The 17,586-nt window shown below is 41.2% G+C and overlaps 1 protein-coding gene across 6 annotated transcripts in view; it reads left to right on the forward strand.

Moving 5' to 3' along the window:
- ppargc1a (peroxisome proliferator-activated receptor gamma, coactivator 1 alpha) overlaps nt 1–17,586 on the forward strand; it is a 302,778-nt gene continuing 285,192 nt past the window's right edge. For 2 of the 6 annotated variants that reach the window (XM_026161835.1, XM_026161836.1), the window contains exon 1: nt 1–476. In XM_026161835.1, the coding sequence (XP_026017620.1) occupies nt 396–476 (81 nt within the window). In that variant the 5' untranslated portion in view covers nt 1–395. The remainder of the gene's footprint in view (nt 477–17,586) is intronic. The other 4 variants (XM_026161841.1, XM_026161842.1, XM_026161839.1 and 1 more) reach the window with 3 other exon arrangements.

Here is a 17,586-nt window from a genome sequence, read left to right on the forward strand (position 1 = left end):
AGTTTTCTTATTTTGCTCACCGTGACCGAAAGAGAAACAGCTAACGACCACACTCCAGGCATCCAGTCGTTTCTCTGCCTTGTTATTTAAAGTATTTTTCATCGCTTTCGTCGGTAGCCACCGTTGACCCTGACACCTGAAGGCGGTGGGATGCACCCCGACACATCCCACTTTGGTTTTTTGGAGACGACGGCCACGTGACCGAGGTAACGGCAGCATCCGCGCGCACACCGCCGCTGTTCGTTTGATAGCATCCACGGCGCCGGACGGAGAAGAGAGCGGGACAGAGAGAGAGAGAGAGAAAGAGAGGGAGATAGGAAGAAGCAGTCGTCGAGGGAAGACTTGAACAAAATCTCCGTCTTGCTGACTCCTTCACCAGACGCGGCGGGCACACCATGGACGGCTATGGCCGGACCGAAGATGAGCTGTTCTCCTCCTGCCTCGTGAACCTCACCTGGGAGACGTGCTACGAGCAGGTAGGACAGGTCCCTCTCCGCGGGAGAGAACAGCGTCGTTGTTTCCGCTGCTGTGATTTAAAATGGCACAAATATATATATAGAGAGAGATATGTAAGTGTTTAAAGGGGGAGTTTAAAGGGCTGGTTTTTAATGACTGACTCAGCACGTGAGGTGAGAGCAGGTACAACTTCACAAACTTGGGGTTTTTGTGTTTTGCCAGCAGGGTCACACGAATACTTTCCTCAACTTCCCTTAAGCTTTCTGTTACTCAAACATTCTGCCTTTAAAATCAATAATGGATGAACCTAGTAGACAAAATAAATCTTATGCCGGGAATGTTATCAATAAATTAGAGGTAAACACACACACACACGCCATTATTCCTTTGAAGTATCTGAGAGACACGATCTTTTTGGTGTTATGAGTGAAGCTTTTTCAAACAGAGATCATAAGACACCGGCTTCTTACTAAAGATACCTGTGTACCTGAGACCCGTGGGTTGCTATGTGGGTCTGGAAATCAGGTAAGGCAGACTGAGATTGGAGTGAGTGTTGTTGTTGTTGCTGATGCTGAGCACTTTGATCCTGGAGTGTCGGGCCTGTTTCTCACACAGCAGAGAAGCACTGGTGTCTGTTTGGAGATAATTACCTAATTCATCCTCCCTCTTCCCTCAAGCTCAATCAGTTTTGCTTTTTAAAAACACACTTATCGTGCTATATGAAATCCCTCTTAATTCTCACATTCTAATTTGAGGGAGGAATGCGTGCGGCTAAAGTCATCTGCCACAAGAATGCCAATGAAATCATTCTCTATGAATGCTAAGAGGGCTCCCAGCTATTTAGCAGTTTATGCTCAATGATTGATGCCAAAATATTTGTACAGTGATTTTTATGGTAATTTACTTGAATGCCACCGTGAGAGCTCGGGATATATACGCGGGGAATTTATTTTTCTGTTATCAGTATCCAGGTTGCAATACAGAAGAGGAGGACACTTAAACAATCAATCTCCTGTGGTTTAGTGGGCTAGCATTTTGAATTACAAGTAATCGCAAATTAAAGAGGATTAGGCTCTTAAAGCCTGAGCTCCTGATTGGCCGTGCCGAGTGTCATATTGTAACAGTTATTTAGGCACAAGAAACAAAAGCCACCCCAAAAACATGACTCAGAAGTGCAAAGTCACTGTGAATGGCATTTTAAATGTGCAACAATTAAGCCTCGGCTGCAAAGTGGATTTCGGCACATCAGTCGAGTGCAAGCGCATTTACAAATTTAAGACACTGAAATCCACAGCAGAGAACTGACTTAGCGTTGTAGACTTCTGCTGCATTTGCATCAGTCTTCAGGGTTGGAAAGTTTAGAACTTTACGTCGCTGTTGTTCAAGGCTGAAACTGCAGACTGAAGGTAGTTCAGCTGAAAATATCGAGAGAAAAAAAGGCCATTACCTAGGTTTATTTTTCTTACACCTGCTAAAACGAACAGTTGATAAACTGATCAGCAGAAAATTAGTTTTTAAGTCTTTTTTTGTAATCAGTTCATCTTTCAAACACTGTCGCTCAGTCGATCGTTTTTACTTTTACACGTCACTTCAGATTTGCTGTCTTTGGGGGTTTGGAAATCTGGTCTGAAAATATAAGAAATCTAAGTTCACTTGGATGGATTCTTGTTTTTCTAGAGTGGGTGGTTCTGCTGTGTGGCTTAGGAGGTAGAGCAGGTCATCTACCAGACACATGGTTGGTGGTTTGATCCCTGGCTGTTCCTGTCTTAGGCAAGATACTGAACCCCAAGCTCCTCCTGATACCAGAGTAGAAAAGCACTATATAAGCCTAACCCATGTATCAGTTTGCATATCCTATTGGTCAGTAGTGGCCTGTACATTGGTATATGCTTATATTTTTTTAATATAATCTTTATATTTACAGAAAATCAAGATGTAGTCAGTACTTTTGGCTGTTTTTACACCAGCCATCCTTCCTGACAGGACCCTCCCGTTTTATCCAGGGTTGGGATCCGGTCTAGGTGTACACTTGTGCCCCCAGTGCATCTGCTCCCCAGTCTTGAACTGGGGATCTTTTGCACACAAGCGAAAAGTGTTAACCTCTGTAAAGCAGAGCTGCTATAATACTGGAAAAGGTGCTGGGGTATTTCAGAAATCATTTCATAATTTTCCCAGCCTGGCAGCATGTGTAGCAGAGTAGCATCACAGCTGAGCGGACGATGGTTCGAGATCTAATTTGGCAAATATATTGTTGATGAGTTAAACAATGTCTCCATCATTTTCTGTTTTTAATTGATCTGACATCCAGCGGGTAGCGCTGAGTATTTGATTTGGCAGATTTTTACGCTGGATGCCCAGCCTCATGCAACCCCTGGGGGATTTGTGCCTCCTCCTGGGATCAAACCAGGGGTCTTGCTTGTTAGGCCAATATGAAAACCACTACACTATGGAGATCTGTAATGAGCATATTTCTCCTTTCAGACTGGCTGATATTAGATTAACAGACAACACAACTGAAGCTTTAATCCACAGCGAAAAGGTTGGACTATTAGCCCTACATTCCCGTTCCTATATGAAGAGTTAACATAAAATGGTCTTCCTCAAATGCTTTCACATATTTTCCCAAATCAGCCTGGCACAGTCTGTATGCTTCCCATGAAAAATCTTTAATAAGTATCTTCCTGGAAGCAGGTCATCTGCTCAGCCACCACGTTGTTAGCCATGCACATATATCCTCTCTCGCCCTCCCCAAGTCCTAGGGCGGGTGGGTAAATAAATAAATAAGGCAGTAAAGGGAAATGTTGACACAGCCTGTCCTTGTGGCCAGATTATCCACTCATGCTTGAGCGCTGGGTAAAGGCCCTGCATTATTCAGCCTAAGACACAGAGACAGGGGAAAACCGTGGAAAAGCTGGGTCTTGCCGCAGGAGTGTGTGCGTATGTGTGCGTGCGTATGTGTGCGTGCGTGCGCTCTTTGGGGTGAGTGCTTCCACTTTTAAAAGAGCAGACATGGGGGATAGCTGAAACGCAAGCGGTGGGGAATATGCTGTCTTCGCTTAATTATCAAATGAACTTATTGCCTCTCCCTCCACTCCATCGCCTTCTTTTTCCCCACTCTCCACAACCCCCTCGCCAACACCTCCCCCTCTTAATCATCAGGCTTCTTGAGAGCTGCTGTCCGTGGTGCTGAAAGTTTCATCACACATTTTGTGCATGTCTTTTTGGAGTTCCAGGCTCCGGTCCCTTCCCAGGCTCCGTCGCTCTTCAAAAGCAATGTATTCAGTTTGTCTCGACAAAAAGCGTGCCAGCGCTTGGCAGTCCGACTCAAAAGGGTGAACTCTATCATTCAAGACGTTTCAAAAAAGCTGCAGGTAACACAGCGTGCGCTCAGAAGCAGTAAGAACTAATGCGTTTTTTTTATGTGTCTGCTTCTGCCTACAGCATGTTTCATCACAGCGAGGCTCAAGCTCCGTTACTACTCACTCAGTGGCTTGGTTAAATGAAACCTCCTTTGTGTGCGCTCTTATGTACAGTATTTGATCCACGTGAGTCCCTTTTTTTTCCGTGTAATGAGACAGTAGCTTCACTGTTTTGCTTTTTGTGGGTGGAGGCACTTTACAGCAAGGAAGGAATTAAAAACTGTTTAAACAGGGTTGTATTTGGAGAGCCTTTTGAGAGATCACAGACTCAGCAGAGAGCGAGAATGTGTTCCTTTCTTTGAGTTTACAGTATTGTACTCCACTTTTGGCAGGGGAAAGGGTAGAATTTCAAATATATTTAGTGTTCATAGCTAAGTATAAGAAAAATTGATTGTAAGCTGTCAGGATGCCTATGTGGCACTTGGGTTAATAAAAGCTCTCATTCAGAGCGGAAACAAACTCATCATCATTAGTCAGTCGATGGAATAGTAATTGGCAGCTGTTTGGTATCAATCAATTCATTATTTGCTTTTTTTTTCCAGTTCCAGCTTTTCTGTTTTTATAGCATTGAAACCAATTTTCTCAGTTTTATTATTCAAATGACTAATCGGTAAGAAAATTTGCAGGCTGGAGTCCTGCACATCTCTTGGCCTCTCTCTTTTTCAAATGATGGAATCCTTTTTAAGCCAGGATTTCCTCATTGTTAATCCAGTGTCTGCAACTGTCTGTACAAGAACTAGTCAAGCTAGTCTCCCCTACTGTCATGTACCACTTCCAGTTCTCGTACTACATCAGGATTATTCCTTGAAAGTTCTGTTCCAGTGACTTGTTGGCTTGCATTTGGGCTTTTCTGTCACTGTATTTTAAAAAAAAGATGAAAGAAGGAGGTTGCAGGGGGCCAGATATGGTGAAAAGGGCAAGCACGGAGCGCTGTTTGTATGGGCATGGCAAAGAAATCTTGTATTCTGTCACTGTGCAGATTTTTTTCTACTTATTTGTTCTCTTCTCAGATATCTCAGGCCTTTATTCTGTGGTGATGGTGAACTCTTGTGTCCTGTGGTTAAATTAAAAAAGAGAGGCTCCTCCTTATCTGGTGCACTTCCCCTCGCTGTGGAAGGCAAAGTTATGAGGGCTTGAACAAGGAAACTACCATGAAGGGGATAAAAGCCATATTTATTTAGGGTAGTTTGTGAAATTTTTCACCAATTGCAATGTGACGGTGGTAGCGGAAATTTATGGATTATTTCTTCAGGTAAAAGTAACAACACACTATAAAATAATGTAGTAAAAGTCACGCAATCAAAACTTTCATGGGACTGAAATGCTAGCGGCTAAATGATTAAAAGTAGAACTACACACGTGTGTAAAAGAGCTGATTTTTATACAGCTATACAATGGTCGTTTTTACTTTTTAAAAAAATCATCTGATATATTGATATTGTAGAAAGATATATCATGATAGGTATGTTTGTTATTATGGATGAGCTCATATAAAAGTTCCCATTTGAAACAACACATGGGTTTAATTCAGAAATTGTGTCAGGTGCACAGGGTACGCATCACTGCTGAGAATTTGACGGCGCTGTGCCGACTGGTAAAATAAATTGCTGAAAGATGAAACACTGTACAACTCTAACATAGTGCATGTGTGTAAATCTGAGTACGATGTCTAAAAAAAATATGGGCTGGTATGTTGATAACATCATCACCCTTAAAAATCAGTGCTCTACTTAAATATTTTATTTGTATCTACAGAAAACTAAAGCTTATGTTTTCCAGGCTGTACATATGTTTGATGTTTATATGTGAACTTGAAATGGAGCTATTCATTACGCCTGTTGAATTAAGGCAGCGCACTAGAATGCCAAAACATTGTAAAATGGATATATCAGTGTACAAGTACCTCAAAATTGTCCTCAAGTGCCTACGCTTATTTGCACTGATCAGTGGAGACCTCTTGTCCCTTTAACAGTGCAATGCGTCACTGACAACAATATGAGATGGAGCGCTTATTCCAAATAGAGCGAGAATGGCTAAAAGCAGGGGAGCTAAAGGTAAATTTTTAAATAGCCTCATTACCCGTTCCAGATTCCAGGAACTCACTTATTGTTTGTCATGCTTTCAGTCCGTGATATGCTCCGTGTACCTACCACCTCTCACAACCAACCCTGAAGGGGTATATCTAATTTTCACATTGGCACATCTTATTTCTTTTTCTTTTCTTTTTTCTTTTTTAATCAACAAGTGCGTGCCTGCTGAACACCTTGCTTTTGATAGCAACCCACAGATGCAGGGCCTGTCAGCGGTGTAATGAGAAGCGCGTTGTTCCCTTGCAACATATTGCCAAGATATGGATGGATAATTATCTAATCAAGACTTTGTGAAAGTGCCACCCCTTACTCACTGCTGACCTGCTAACCGTCTGCCAGAGCCTTTTTGCCAAGATGTATACTGCTAAATGATCATAGGGTACGTTTCAGTATTGGTGACAGTGTTGGTATATTTTAAGGCTAAAAAGGGGCATCAATTTAGAGGACTTTAAATTACTTAAACAGCAACTCTATTGGGTGTTATCTTGTTGTCAGTAGTTGTTGATCTGTGGTCATTTTGTTAATATTTAACAGTGAAGTTGGTGCTTAAAGTCGCAAAGAAACACCAGACCAGCTTATGTCGTTATTTATGAGGCATAAATCTACGCTAGGTGACACTTCATTTCATTTCCAGAGAGAAACGTGAACTACCAGAGAGAGCAACAAGCTTTGATTCCTGGTGGAACTATAAAATCTGTCATGCAGAATATCTAATTATTTGCAGCAGGAGAAGCCTTTTAACTACACCAGTGCATAATATGTACAGTTAATTGGTTAGCTGCGAAAAAACCCCAACTTTTATGCTCTTCTAGTCTCTCTGAGGTTCACAGCTAATTTAATGTAATCAAAATATTAGTTTCCAGTGATATTAATCTTGTTTTGTAGCTTTCTCGCGCCGCGCCGTCTGAATTGACGTCTAAGCGGGGTGAGTGCAGACTACATTCTTTGATTATGTGTGGGAAAAATGTCTTCCTCACCATTGACAATCTGTTGATACCTTGCAAAATCTGAGATGAAAGGAAATGCAGCTTAGACTGTGAAAAATCCTTGCCTTCTCACCGGGAGGTAAAAGTACTCTCACAAACATTGAATTGTACATCTGAAGTGTTATCAATTCCACCTGAAACGGAGGGCCCCGGTGGCAGAGCTGAACCCCTGCGCTTTTGATCGCACCAGCAGTGCCTGTAAACAAGTATTTTCCCATCTTCCTCTCCTCTGTCTGTCTCTCCGTTTCTCTGCTCTCCCTCTCCCCCACCAAGGTGTCTGGAGGGGGAGGTTCCTTTGATTATCTCTGCTGCCGATTAATTGCTTTTCTTAACCTCTGCACAGACGTGCTCCTACACCGCCCCAGAGCCTGCCGCACGCGCCCAGATGGACCCCTGCCAGGAGAAAAACAAACCGCGCCATGCTTCTTCCTCCCCACCTTCTCCCAATTACTGACCTTCATCCTTTCATTTTGCCTCGGATGTTATCGTCGGCATTATCAGGCGTATTTACTTTGTTTGTTTAGCTAGTGGCTTGGTGCACTGCAGCATTCTTAGCTACATTTTTATGGCACGCTGAGCATGTGTGATACATGCATTCATATATATATTTTTTTTTTTTTTTTTGAGGGAAGAGTTACAGGACCGGATGAGAGGAGTTTATGACATACAATACATTTACCTGACAACACAAAGTGTCTGTGTGTGACCAAGTGAAGCGGCAGGGCATGAATATTATACTGTCTTTTTTTTCTATTTCCAAACTGTCCTTATTCTATGATTAAATAGATTTTGGCCTTGAGTTGTGCTGGCCAAGCAATTTGAGTTCCTTTTTTTTTCCTCCAACACTGAGTGCTCTTTTCCATCTCACTTTGCCTTTGAGACATGCATGTGCATCACATCTCTGAAAAGGTCCCAGCCCTTGCCTCCAAATGCTGTCATATAGCAATGAACTCCCTCCTTCAGACCGTGGCCTGCTTTTTTTTTCTCCCACCCTTCCTTTAGGACATCCTGAAAGCTCGTCCAGAGGCCATCTCTCAATGATTAATGCGTTTCATCTCGCATGCAGACCACCTACTATACCTTTACAGTTTGGACAACGCTGTGCTAAAATGTTCTCAGGATGACCCAGCGGTTGGTTTGCCACGGGAGAAAGAAAGCTTTAATCAATTTTTTTTTTCAGTTGTTGCTGATTTATTTCCTGACTTTTTAGCACAGACTTGATAGGTCAAAATATAGACATGAAAGTTTCTTTTTTTAGCCTCAAGATGCTGGCAGAAAAGTGTTGGAATATAACCTTTCGAGTTCTCTAATCCATAACACTGACTTTTTAGTCTTGGTCTCCCTCCAGTTCATCATTTTCTCCATCCAGAGAAACTTCTCTTACAGCTTAAGTTTTGCGTGACTGTTTATGACATTACTGTACTTTGCTTTAGGGATTTTTTTTTATTTTTTTTAAGCGAATGTAGCCTAATTGGTTCAGGTGTTTGATACAGAGAGCACTGTGGGGCTCTAGTCTAAGAGGAGAGGAGACAGCCCACACATAACCACGCTCTGGATGCACAAATGCAAAAATCTGCATGTGAGGCATCAGCAGACACATAATGTGCACACTGACTCACTCATTCACTCACTAACAGGCTAGACTCTGAGGACTGTATGGCACAGTGTGGTGTTGCTGATTTTTTTTCCTTTTTCCCCCATCAGCAGAAAGCCGGGATGAGCTGAGCTAATTGAGCTGGGAGGCCCGGCGGGGGAACGTGGCCCATTCTCACACCAGCTCGTCACTTCCTTTCTTTACCCATCCACCCTTGCGTCTATAGTCCCATACCTCCAAACCACTCAGTGCTGCTTACAAGAATGATTTTACTTCATCACCCAGTGTTTGATTAGTGCTAGACTCATATTGATACGAGTTACAGGTGGATGAAATGCATCGCAAAGCCGCAGTTTGTAGAAAATGATAGCAGTTGCTCTGTCGACATAGTCGAAGCACATGTTGAAGTACCGGTTTGAATAATGTCAATGTGACGTGCATTAGTTTCGGACTGCTGTGTTGCATCGTACACTTTACACATTACAAGCTAAAACAGACAAACTGCGCTGTCTGAACCAGAGCAGACAAGGCGACAACAAAAGCAGATTACCTGTTCTATTTGAGGGATATTAAGACATTATATGCCATTCAATGGGCCCTGGGAGGCCCGTCATAAAAGCCACAGCAAGCTGTCGAGACGGAGACTCAGAGTTGTTTCCACCCTTTAGCTGCGTTTGGGGACTGATTATGGTCAGGCAAACAGCCCTTACCTGGAAAGTCACTTTCACTTTCTCGTCCACCATTTGTTAGTATGGCTAATGTCTCATTAAGTCTCACAGAGGGGAAATGATGTGCTCTTTGGGTGAAGGTTAGGCTCTCGGCTTATCATGAGACAAAAAGAGAGACTGATTATCACAACACAGGCGTGCCTTAGCCTGTGTCTTTCACTACAAGTCCTATTTGTGTTACTGCTCGAGCTGCTTCATTACCCATAATCTATTAGCCCTCCCTCCACCTCCCCCAAGTAAAAGTTAAAACATTTGGACTAAATGATGAATGCTTGATCACTTTCTGCACCGGTGTTCTATGGAGAGGAGTGAACGGAAAGGGGTGGGGGGTAAATTTTACATTATCAAGGAGATAATTACAAAGCAATCATAAACAGTTTCCAGTAAAGTAGTAAACAAGCCAAGGGCTTGTGCTCTTTTCCCAAGAATAATTAAAAGTTGCTTTGCATTCTATGCATCAGTGTCCTTTCCTCTGCTGAGTGGCCACCTCTTGGCATAATAAAGCTGGCTGAAGCATGGGGGGGGGAGTCCTTCACTCAAAGGTGATCGGGCGTTTTTTAGACCTTTTCCTGTCTCGTAATCTTCCCCATGATCTGCCATGGGAAACTCATTTTGAATTTATAGTTCATTTCCTTTTTTTTAAATCTTTTTCCCCCCCAGTCAACAGTCAGTTCTGAACAGCTGTGGACTGCTGTGTCACAAAGTGGGAACACTTCCAGAAATGGACTTCTACTTCTCCATGGCTTTTCCTTTAATGCCTCAGTAACGAGTTCATTCATTGATTGGTCTAGACTCAAGAGCACGGTGACTTGCCGACGAAGGTGTATAGGAATATTAGATGAGAAGGCCATCCTTTCTAGCTGAATTCTCAACCTTAAAAATGCTAATTAACTTTTAGGCCAAGTGACTCTAAAAACAGGTATTTTACTTGATATGGACAGTGGATCTTAGGCACAGCTTCATACTTTCAAATATCTTATTTTATTATGAAAGTATATCAATTTTATAGCTTGTGTTACTATTTATTTTTACTACCCCCTTCGTAATTGCTTTTAATAAGTGAATTGTTAGAACATCTTGCCCCAGTTTCAACCCTTTTAACAGAATCCAAAGCTGTCAGAACAGAGCAGCAGCTCAGGACAGGCTCCTTTGCACTTGATCAACTTCCTGTCTCAGTTTCCTGGTCTTCCTTAGAGCTTAAGATGCCTGCAGGCTGTGTCCCTTCGCAGCGCTGATGCGCAGTTGTTACTCAACTTCAAACAACACTAGAATCAGTCAATTATCCGTAGAATCGATCAACATAATGCCGCTCTCGCTCATTTAAAAGAGCCAATCAATCTGCATGAGCCTTTTTTTTCCTTGACGCAGTACTGCATTCATTTGTGTGCATGTGTTAGACGCTCATGATGGATCTACTCCAGTGACGGCTTACCTTCTGATTTATGATTATTTATCCCAGGAGTAAGACTGAAAGTTGACCTCTCATCTAGGCGTCTGCCTTCCCCGATGCCTGTAAAAACTGCATGTGGAGTCGCACAATAACATCTTGCTTGCTTAAAACTCCTAATGCACAGGAGGCAAAATTCGCTGCTTCTCTAAAAGCTCTTAATTTCAACTCGCTTGCACCTGTGTTAGCACGTGCTAGCTGCACTCACCAGCTCCTCTGTGACTTCATTACTAAATGAAGCAACCCATAATTCCACATCCCACCACAAATAAATGCTGTAGCGGCAGTCTGCGATGCGCCGAGGGTGGGGCTGGGAAAGGGGGACACCTCGTCCTCCATACCTGATGACATGCAAGGTTTATCACGTTGAGCAGAGACATGGTCACCTTACCCCGGGCCTCATTGTGACAGCCAGCAAGTCACTTGAGAGCACCATTGGAAATCAATATTCCTCCACTCTTTAATTGTTAGGAAAAAAACCTCCCCTGTTTACAGCATCCCATCATCAGTCAGGACAGTCTGACTTTCATTTATTTTTGCCTTTTCCTCTCTTCTTTCTGTCTCTTCCTCCTTCTTCTCTGTGGTGCGTGCTGGCTGGCTGAGTTTTTGCTAGATTACGTAACGGGAACTGGCTGGATTTCATTTCGGGGGACCTACTTTATATGCACACAAACGCTTTTCTGGGTAACTTCAGGGTCTTAAATCTGCTTAATCCTACTGACCACACACCCAAGAGGTCATTTTTTTCTTCACATGTTTTTTTTTTTTTTTTTTTTTTTAATCATTTGAAATTTTTATGACTTTGTCCATCAAGTTGTTTCTAATAACGCTAAATGATTGTTTTCCATTTCTGCTTTGATTGGTGTTTTTGAAAATATAAATGTTTTGGGCTCCCAGTGGATCCCAGTCTGTACAGCTTTAATATATGGAACTATTTATTCACTCTTTTGCAGCGAGTCCTAAGTTAAAGTAACACAAGATATCCAGGTAATACTGGGGCACTCTGTTATTTTAAAGGAAGAAAGACTCAAATGCAATCACTGCCTACATCATCTGGATGGGGAACTTCCCAGACTGGAAGCTATCAGAATGCTGGAGATGTAGCTGGATCTATTGTACCTGAGACAGCCGGGGCATGGCCTGGTCATGCCATAAATGACAAGGAGAGCTGTTACTGCTACATTACAAACCTCAATCTTAGGAGCTATGAACCTCCTAAGGGTGAGGAAAACTCCACCTGCTGATGTGACTATCCAACACTCACCTCAACAGGAAGGCATCAACTGTTTGCTTCTGCTGTGACATGCCAGCATGGCAGGAAGCAAATTGTGTCTGTCTGTTGTGTGTTCTTAGCTTTAGCTGTTTTTAGTCCTTTCTGCTCTGGTTCCTGTATAACCATGGTGAGAGTCAAGTTAAGATTGCCAGCAATAAGTAAGACTGAGAAGACAAAGTTTTTCTTTGTTACATATTCTGTTCATAATAGTTATGGACAGAAGTTCTAGGCATAGCCAATTTGTGGATGGTGAAGGGTTTGGTGGTCTTGTCCCTGCTGGAGATGATGGCTTTATTGGGCCATGACCTCCAGGTCACACTAGGGTAGTTTGCAGATGAGTGTCAAGCACCTCCAGGTTTGAATCCATGGCTCTCAGTTGAAAAGAGTGGAGTGCCAACTCCAGGCCAGGGATGAGTACCTGATCTGGAGTGGGAATTCAACTATTTTGGGGTCTTGTTCGTGAGTGAGGGCAGAGTGCAGCAGGAGATAGACAGAAAGATTGGCTTAATGTCTGCAGTAATGTTATACTGGTCTGCTGTGGTGAAGGGAGAGTGGATCCCAAAACTGCCACATTAACTATGATCACAAAAGTTGCAGGTTGTGATGAAAAGAAAGTGATTGTAGATGCAAGGATCTCTAAGCCCAGGACATTTGGGAAAGACTCAGGGTAAAGTTGCTATGCCAGATGAGGTGGTACAGCCATCTGACCAAGAGACCTCCTCGGTCAAGTGTTTCAGGCATTTAATGGAGGCCTCGGGGCAGAGCCAGGACATGCTGGAAAAGTCTCTGGGCTGGTTGTGTGTTTATTGGAATTATTTTATATTGGCGTCCAAATGATCCATCGTGGTTTCATCATGTATATACAACTCAAATAATATTTACATGAAATTACTGAAAACCGATTAATACCAGAATCCAAAAATGGTACATGAGCTTTTAATTAATAATGTGAATGTGCTTTGGTGTAGGTTTGTGTTTTACAAAATATGCTAATTCATTGTAAAAATTTTTTTTTTTAGATGACATTAATTACATAGCTAATAGTACTTGAAGCAGAGATAAGTTTTACTATTATTATTATTTTTCTGTTCTGATTGATTGTCACAGTAAAGTGTACTTGGTGTCCCGGGGGTCTTTAACCTCTTAAGACCCGAACTCTTCCATGACATGCATTTTGAATTTCTCTTTGATATTTGGGCATATTGGGACCCGATGAATGTAAAAATTAATTTACCAGATTTTTTTTTACCTTATTTTTGTTTTTAGGAAAAATAAGAGCCTCATATGAGGATATTTGTTTAAAATTTTGATAGAACAGTAGCAGTATAATGTCCTCGTAAGTGGATATCAGGCCCATGTAGAGCAAAATTGAGTATTTTGGCCTAAATAACCCAAAATGTGATGTCCACATATGTGGACGCCAGGTCCTAGGAGGTTAATTCATGTATGTAAAATGTCTTTGGGATGAAGTTTGAGAGTGCACGTCCTCTATTGTCTTGAGCAAACACGACATGCTGGATTCATGGCCAAATAACTTCAGGATGCAACTGCTTCACAGTCCTTGTTGTTTACTGATTTCATCGCCTTTACCTCTACAGTCCTCCTACTTATTCACAACTGTTATATTATGACCATTAAGAGCTAAGAAGTTCCTAGAAACAGACAATAAATAAATAAATATATTTATTAATATATATATATTTTCATGTTAAACTTTGTCAACGTTAAATGCTACCCATGACAAATGCCACAGTATTGCAAAGAAATAATAATAATTTGTTTAAAAAAATGTAATCTTTATGGTTGATTATTCTTTTGTGAAATGCATGTGTGGCACCTGTCTTTTGCTTTCAGTTAAGGAAGCTGTATAACCACCAGGATCTACTTTTATGTGTGAAACATGTCAAAATATGGAAGTTTACAAGTGCAGCTCTAGGGGACATCCCACTGGTATGTCTTGGAGGAGAAAAGTAAAGATGTGAGAAAGCTGGAGCAGATAACATTTGGCAGTAATGTGTCCCTACATCCTGTGTGTTGTGTGTTGTTTGTACCACTTGCAGTACTTTGTAACTTCTGTTTTTAATAGGAATGTCTTTATTTAGTTGCCATGCAAGTAAAAGGCATACATGAGGCGGGTGCTTGTTGATAGTTGATGCTAAGTGATGAAAACAGTCGCTGTGATGTCACCCACTGGTTTGTCCTCGACTTTAATTTTATGGCCAATGCCAGCTTGGATTGCTGGAGCATAGCAAAGTGACCATATATAGATGATATATAAGGGTGAATCATACAGATGCAGATACCTACTAATCCGGTCTTTAAGTCTGACGTCATTAGCAATTTCCGACAGTTATAAACGGTCTAAATTCTTTCATCCTTAATAAAATGATCAGTGTGGCTGCTCTACCAGGTGTAACAATTAAGTTTAACATCCACGCATCCATGAAAACAGAGTTTATTAAATTTAATTCAATTTCAATTCAATGCAATTCAATTTTATTTATATAGCGCCAAATCACAACAAAAGTCGCCTCAAGGCGCTTAATGGAGTTCAAAGTTAGCAGCAAGTTAGCTTGCTAGTTTCCACCTAAACATGATATACCATGTTCTGGGATTTCTCAAAAAATTAAAACGTACAGCTCTGCTATCACTTCAAACATAAATGAACACAGAAAACTAAACAGCAGTGACGTTTGTAGGGTTACTGAGTTTGGACTAGCAGGTATATAATGATGTGCTACATGATCACTAGCGACACAGCTATGTTAGCATAAAACAAACACAGTTAAGCTGGAGGATGAACGCTAACCTTTTCCACTCGATAAAAGTTAACGTGAGGGTTCCCGATGGTTAGGGACAAATGTATGTGCATGGCAGGATGCTGTAAACGGACCAAACTTAAGTCAGGAGAACAACTGAGATAATCCAACCACAACACGAGGTTAGTCATAAATATACTGCTGCATGGGCTGGGTTGTAGTTACATATAAGGTCTTAAAAACTTTAAAATGAATAGTGGTCATAAAAACTTGCCTTTTTTAGGGGCTTGTTCAGATTAAAAAGAACAAGATATAAAGCATTAAAACATGTTAAAAACACTACAGCCATAATAAACGCAGAGTAGTTTGGACCCGGAAGCAGGGTTTATAGGTCATCACTTAAAGACTGGATTAGAGCCATGTAGCATACAAATAAAATGCTACGATCAAAAATGACCATGAAGAGGTCCAGCTGACTGACTCTGTAAAGGACTGATGGGACAGAAAGGGGTAGGACTAGATGTTTTAGCAGCAGCTGAATTTTCAAAATATGGGCAAGGAGATTGTCTTTTGTCTGTTTTGGATGGTGCTGCAAAATGACCTGAAGCACCTGAAGGTTTTAAGGTTTTAGCATTGGTATAGTGAGCAGCACTAATTGTAACTTGGTTTACAAGAAAGTTCCACAGGCAGTTTTTAATCATCTTGTGTCCTGGCTGATTTGTCTTTCAACTCAGTGGGTATTTGAACCATCAGGTGGTGAACTACTGCCTCATGTGGAACAACTTTATTAAAAAAAAAACAAAAAACAAATTAAAGCTGACCAAATTCAAAAGTTATCTCTTTTAACACAGGTCAGCGCAGTCATGCCTTTCTTATGAGAAGCCCAAAGCCAATAGTTACCTTGTTTCCACTTCTCCACAAGCTTCTCCTATTAGTGTGTCACCTGGGGAGGACCACGGCTCCAAAACTGTGATTAGGCCCTCTCTGGCTAATTAACTGCTCGGGCCACAGTTGGTCATTTTCCGCCTTTAATGGAGGGATGATGCCGCAGCTGTCCTTCGTCTGTCATTCATCTGACTTGTGCCCTTTATGCCACAATTTGTGCCATAAAATTTCTAAATAGCCAAAGCTAGCATAGCATTTTTCACTCTCATTAAAGTGAGGGAGAGGTTGGTGCATTTAAGCAGCAGCAGCAGCAAAGGCTGTATTTTCAGTATGAGACATTGAATGTAAAAGTCTTCTCTCTTTGCAGAAGAGATTCCTGGTGATTCCCAGAGACGAGGTCTTATTATGACAATGTTGTGTTGCTTTAAAATGCTGCAAGCAGTGCTTATCGCTGTTAATTTTCCTCCATCCTCCCTCTTCTCCTTGGTTTCCTGCTATTCAGGGCAACAGGGTTCTTAATTATTTATACCTATCCATTACAGTGGGAAAATTGGGAGGACACTAACACACATTCAACACATGGAACATAATATTACTCATAATGTGTCTCGTTTAGAGTTTAAATCTCTACTGATCCTTCATCCTGTTTAGTGGGAATCTTAGCAGCTGAATCCAGTACCATGTAATGTGTTTTTTTTTATCTGCGTGTACGGATGCACCAACATGATCATACTCAATAAAGAGAACACAGTATAAAATCACTCTGTTATCTCTGTTACCCACTTAGTCACAAATGCCACTGGTACCACTGTGTCATCCAGTTGTGTGTTCATTAGACAGCTTGTGTTTGCCCACTCTGCCCTCTTGTGTGCATATTTTTTTCTTTTAACTCGTGCTGGTGGATTCTTTTAAAATGGTTTGATTTTATTCCTGTTTAGGACCATTTTTTTAAATGCAGCAATTTAATAAAATGGGACTAATAGTGATTTTTTGAAATTGTTTTTTAAAGGAAATATTGGTAGATATTGTTCATATACTCTCACACTGCGTTTCTGCAGCTTAGTCGGCTGTACATCCACGATGCAAATTTCCAGCCCCACCACATCCCAAAGGTCCTCTGTTAGATTGAGATCTGGTGACTTTGAGTACCGTGAGTACTCACTGTCACATTCAAGATACCAGTTTTAGGTGATTTGAGCTTTGTGACATCATTATAGAGCTGGAAGCAGAAGCAGAAGAAGAAGAAGAAGATGAGTGCACTGTGGTCATGAAGTGCTGGACAAACAATCCCCAGTTGGAACTAAGGGGATTGTTTGAAGAAAATACTCCCCACACCACTGCACCAGTATGAATTGTTGATACAAGGGAAGATGAAGCCATGCTTTCATGTTGTTTATGCCAACTTCAGACCATACCATCTGATTGTTGTGGCAGAAATCAAGACTGGTCAGACCAGATGAGGTAAATGAGATAATAAAGGTATTCAGCAGTACTCAATACATTGCAACCAGTGTTGGGCAAGTTACTTTGAAAAAGTAATTAGAGTTACAAGATTCTAAAAGTAATTAATTACTTGAAAAGTAACTATTGCGTTACTTTAAAAAAAATTTTTTTTAACCCTCTGGGGTCCAGGGTATAATTGGCCATTTTTAACTACTTGTGATTTTCCCTCCACATTTTACCTTTAAAAACTGTTTATTTGCCTTATTTGGTACCATTGTTTTCAGCACAACCTAACGTGTCTGAATTTACAGTTTTCATTTACTGTAACAACCACAAACATGTTTAATGAATCATATTTCATAAATTTAATTCAAATATAAATTGTAAATTTTAAAATCCTATGCACAAGTTTTGCAAACAACAAAGTTATTTGTAGCCATTTACCTTTTATCCTTTTTAAATAACCATTGCAAACTATTTACAGAACAATCAGCTGTTCTGCATTC

Source organism: Astatotilapia calliptera, chromosome 3 (assembly GCF_900246225.1).
Source record: "Astatotilapia calliptera chromosome 3, fAstCal1.2, whole genome shotgun sequence".
Lineage (NCBI taxonomy): Eukaryota > Metazoa > Chordata > Actinopteri > Cichliformes > Cichlidae > Astatotilapia > Astatotilapia calliptera.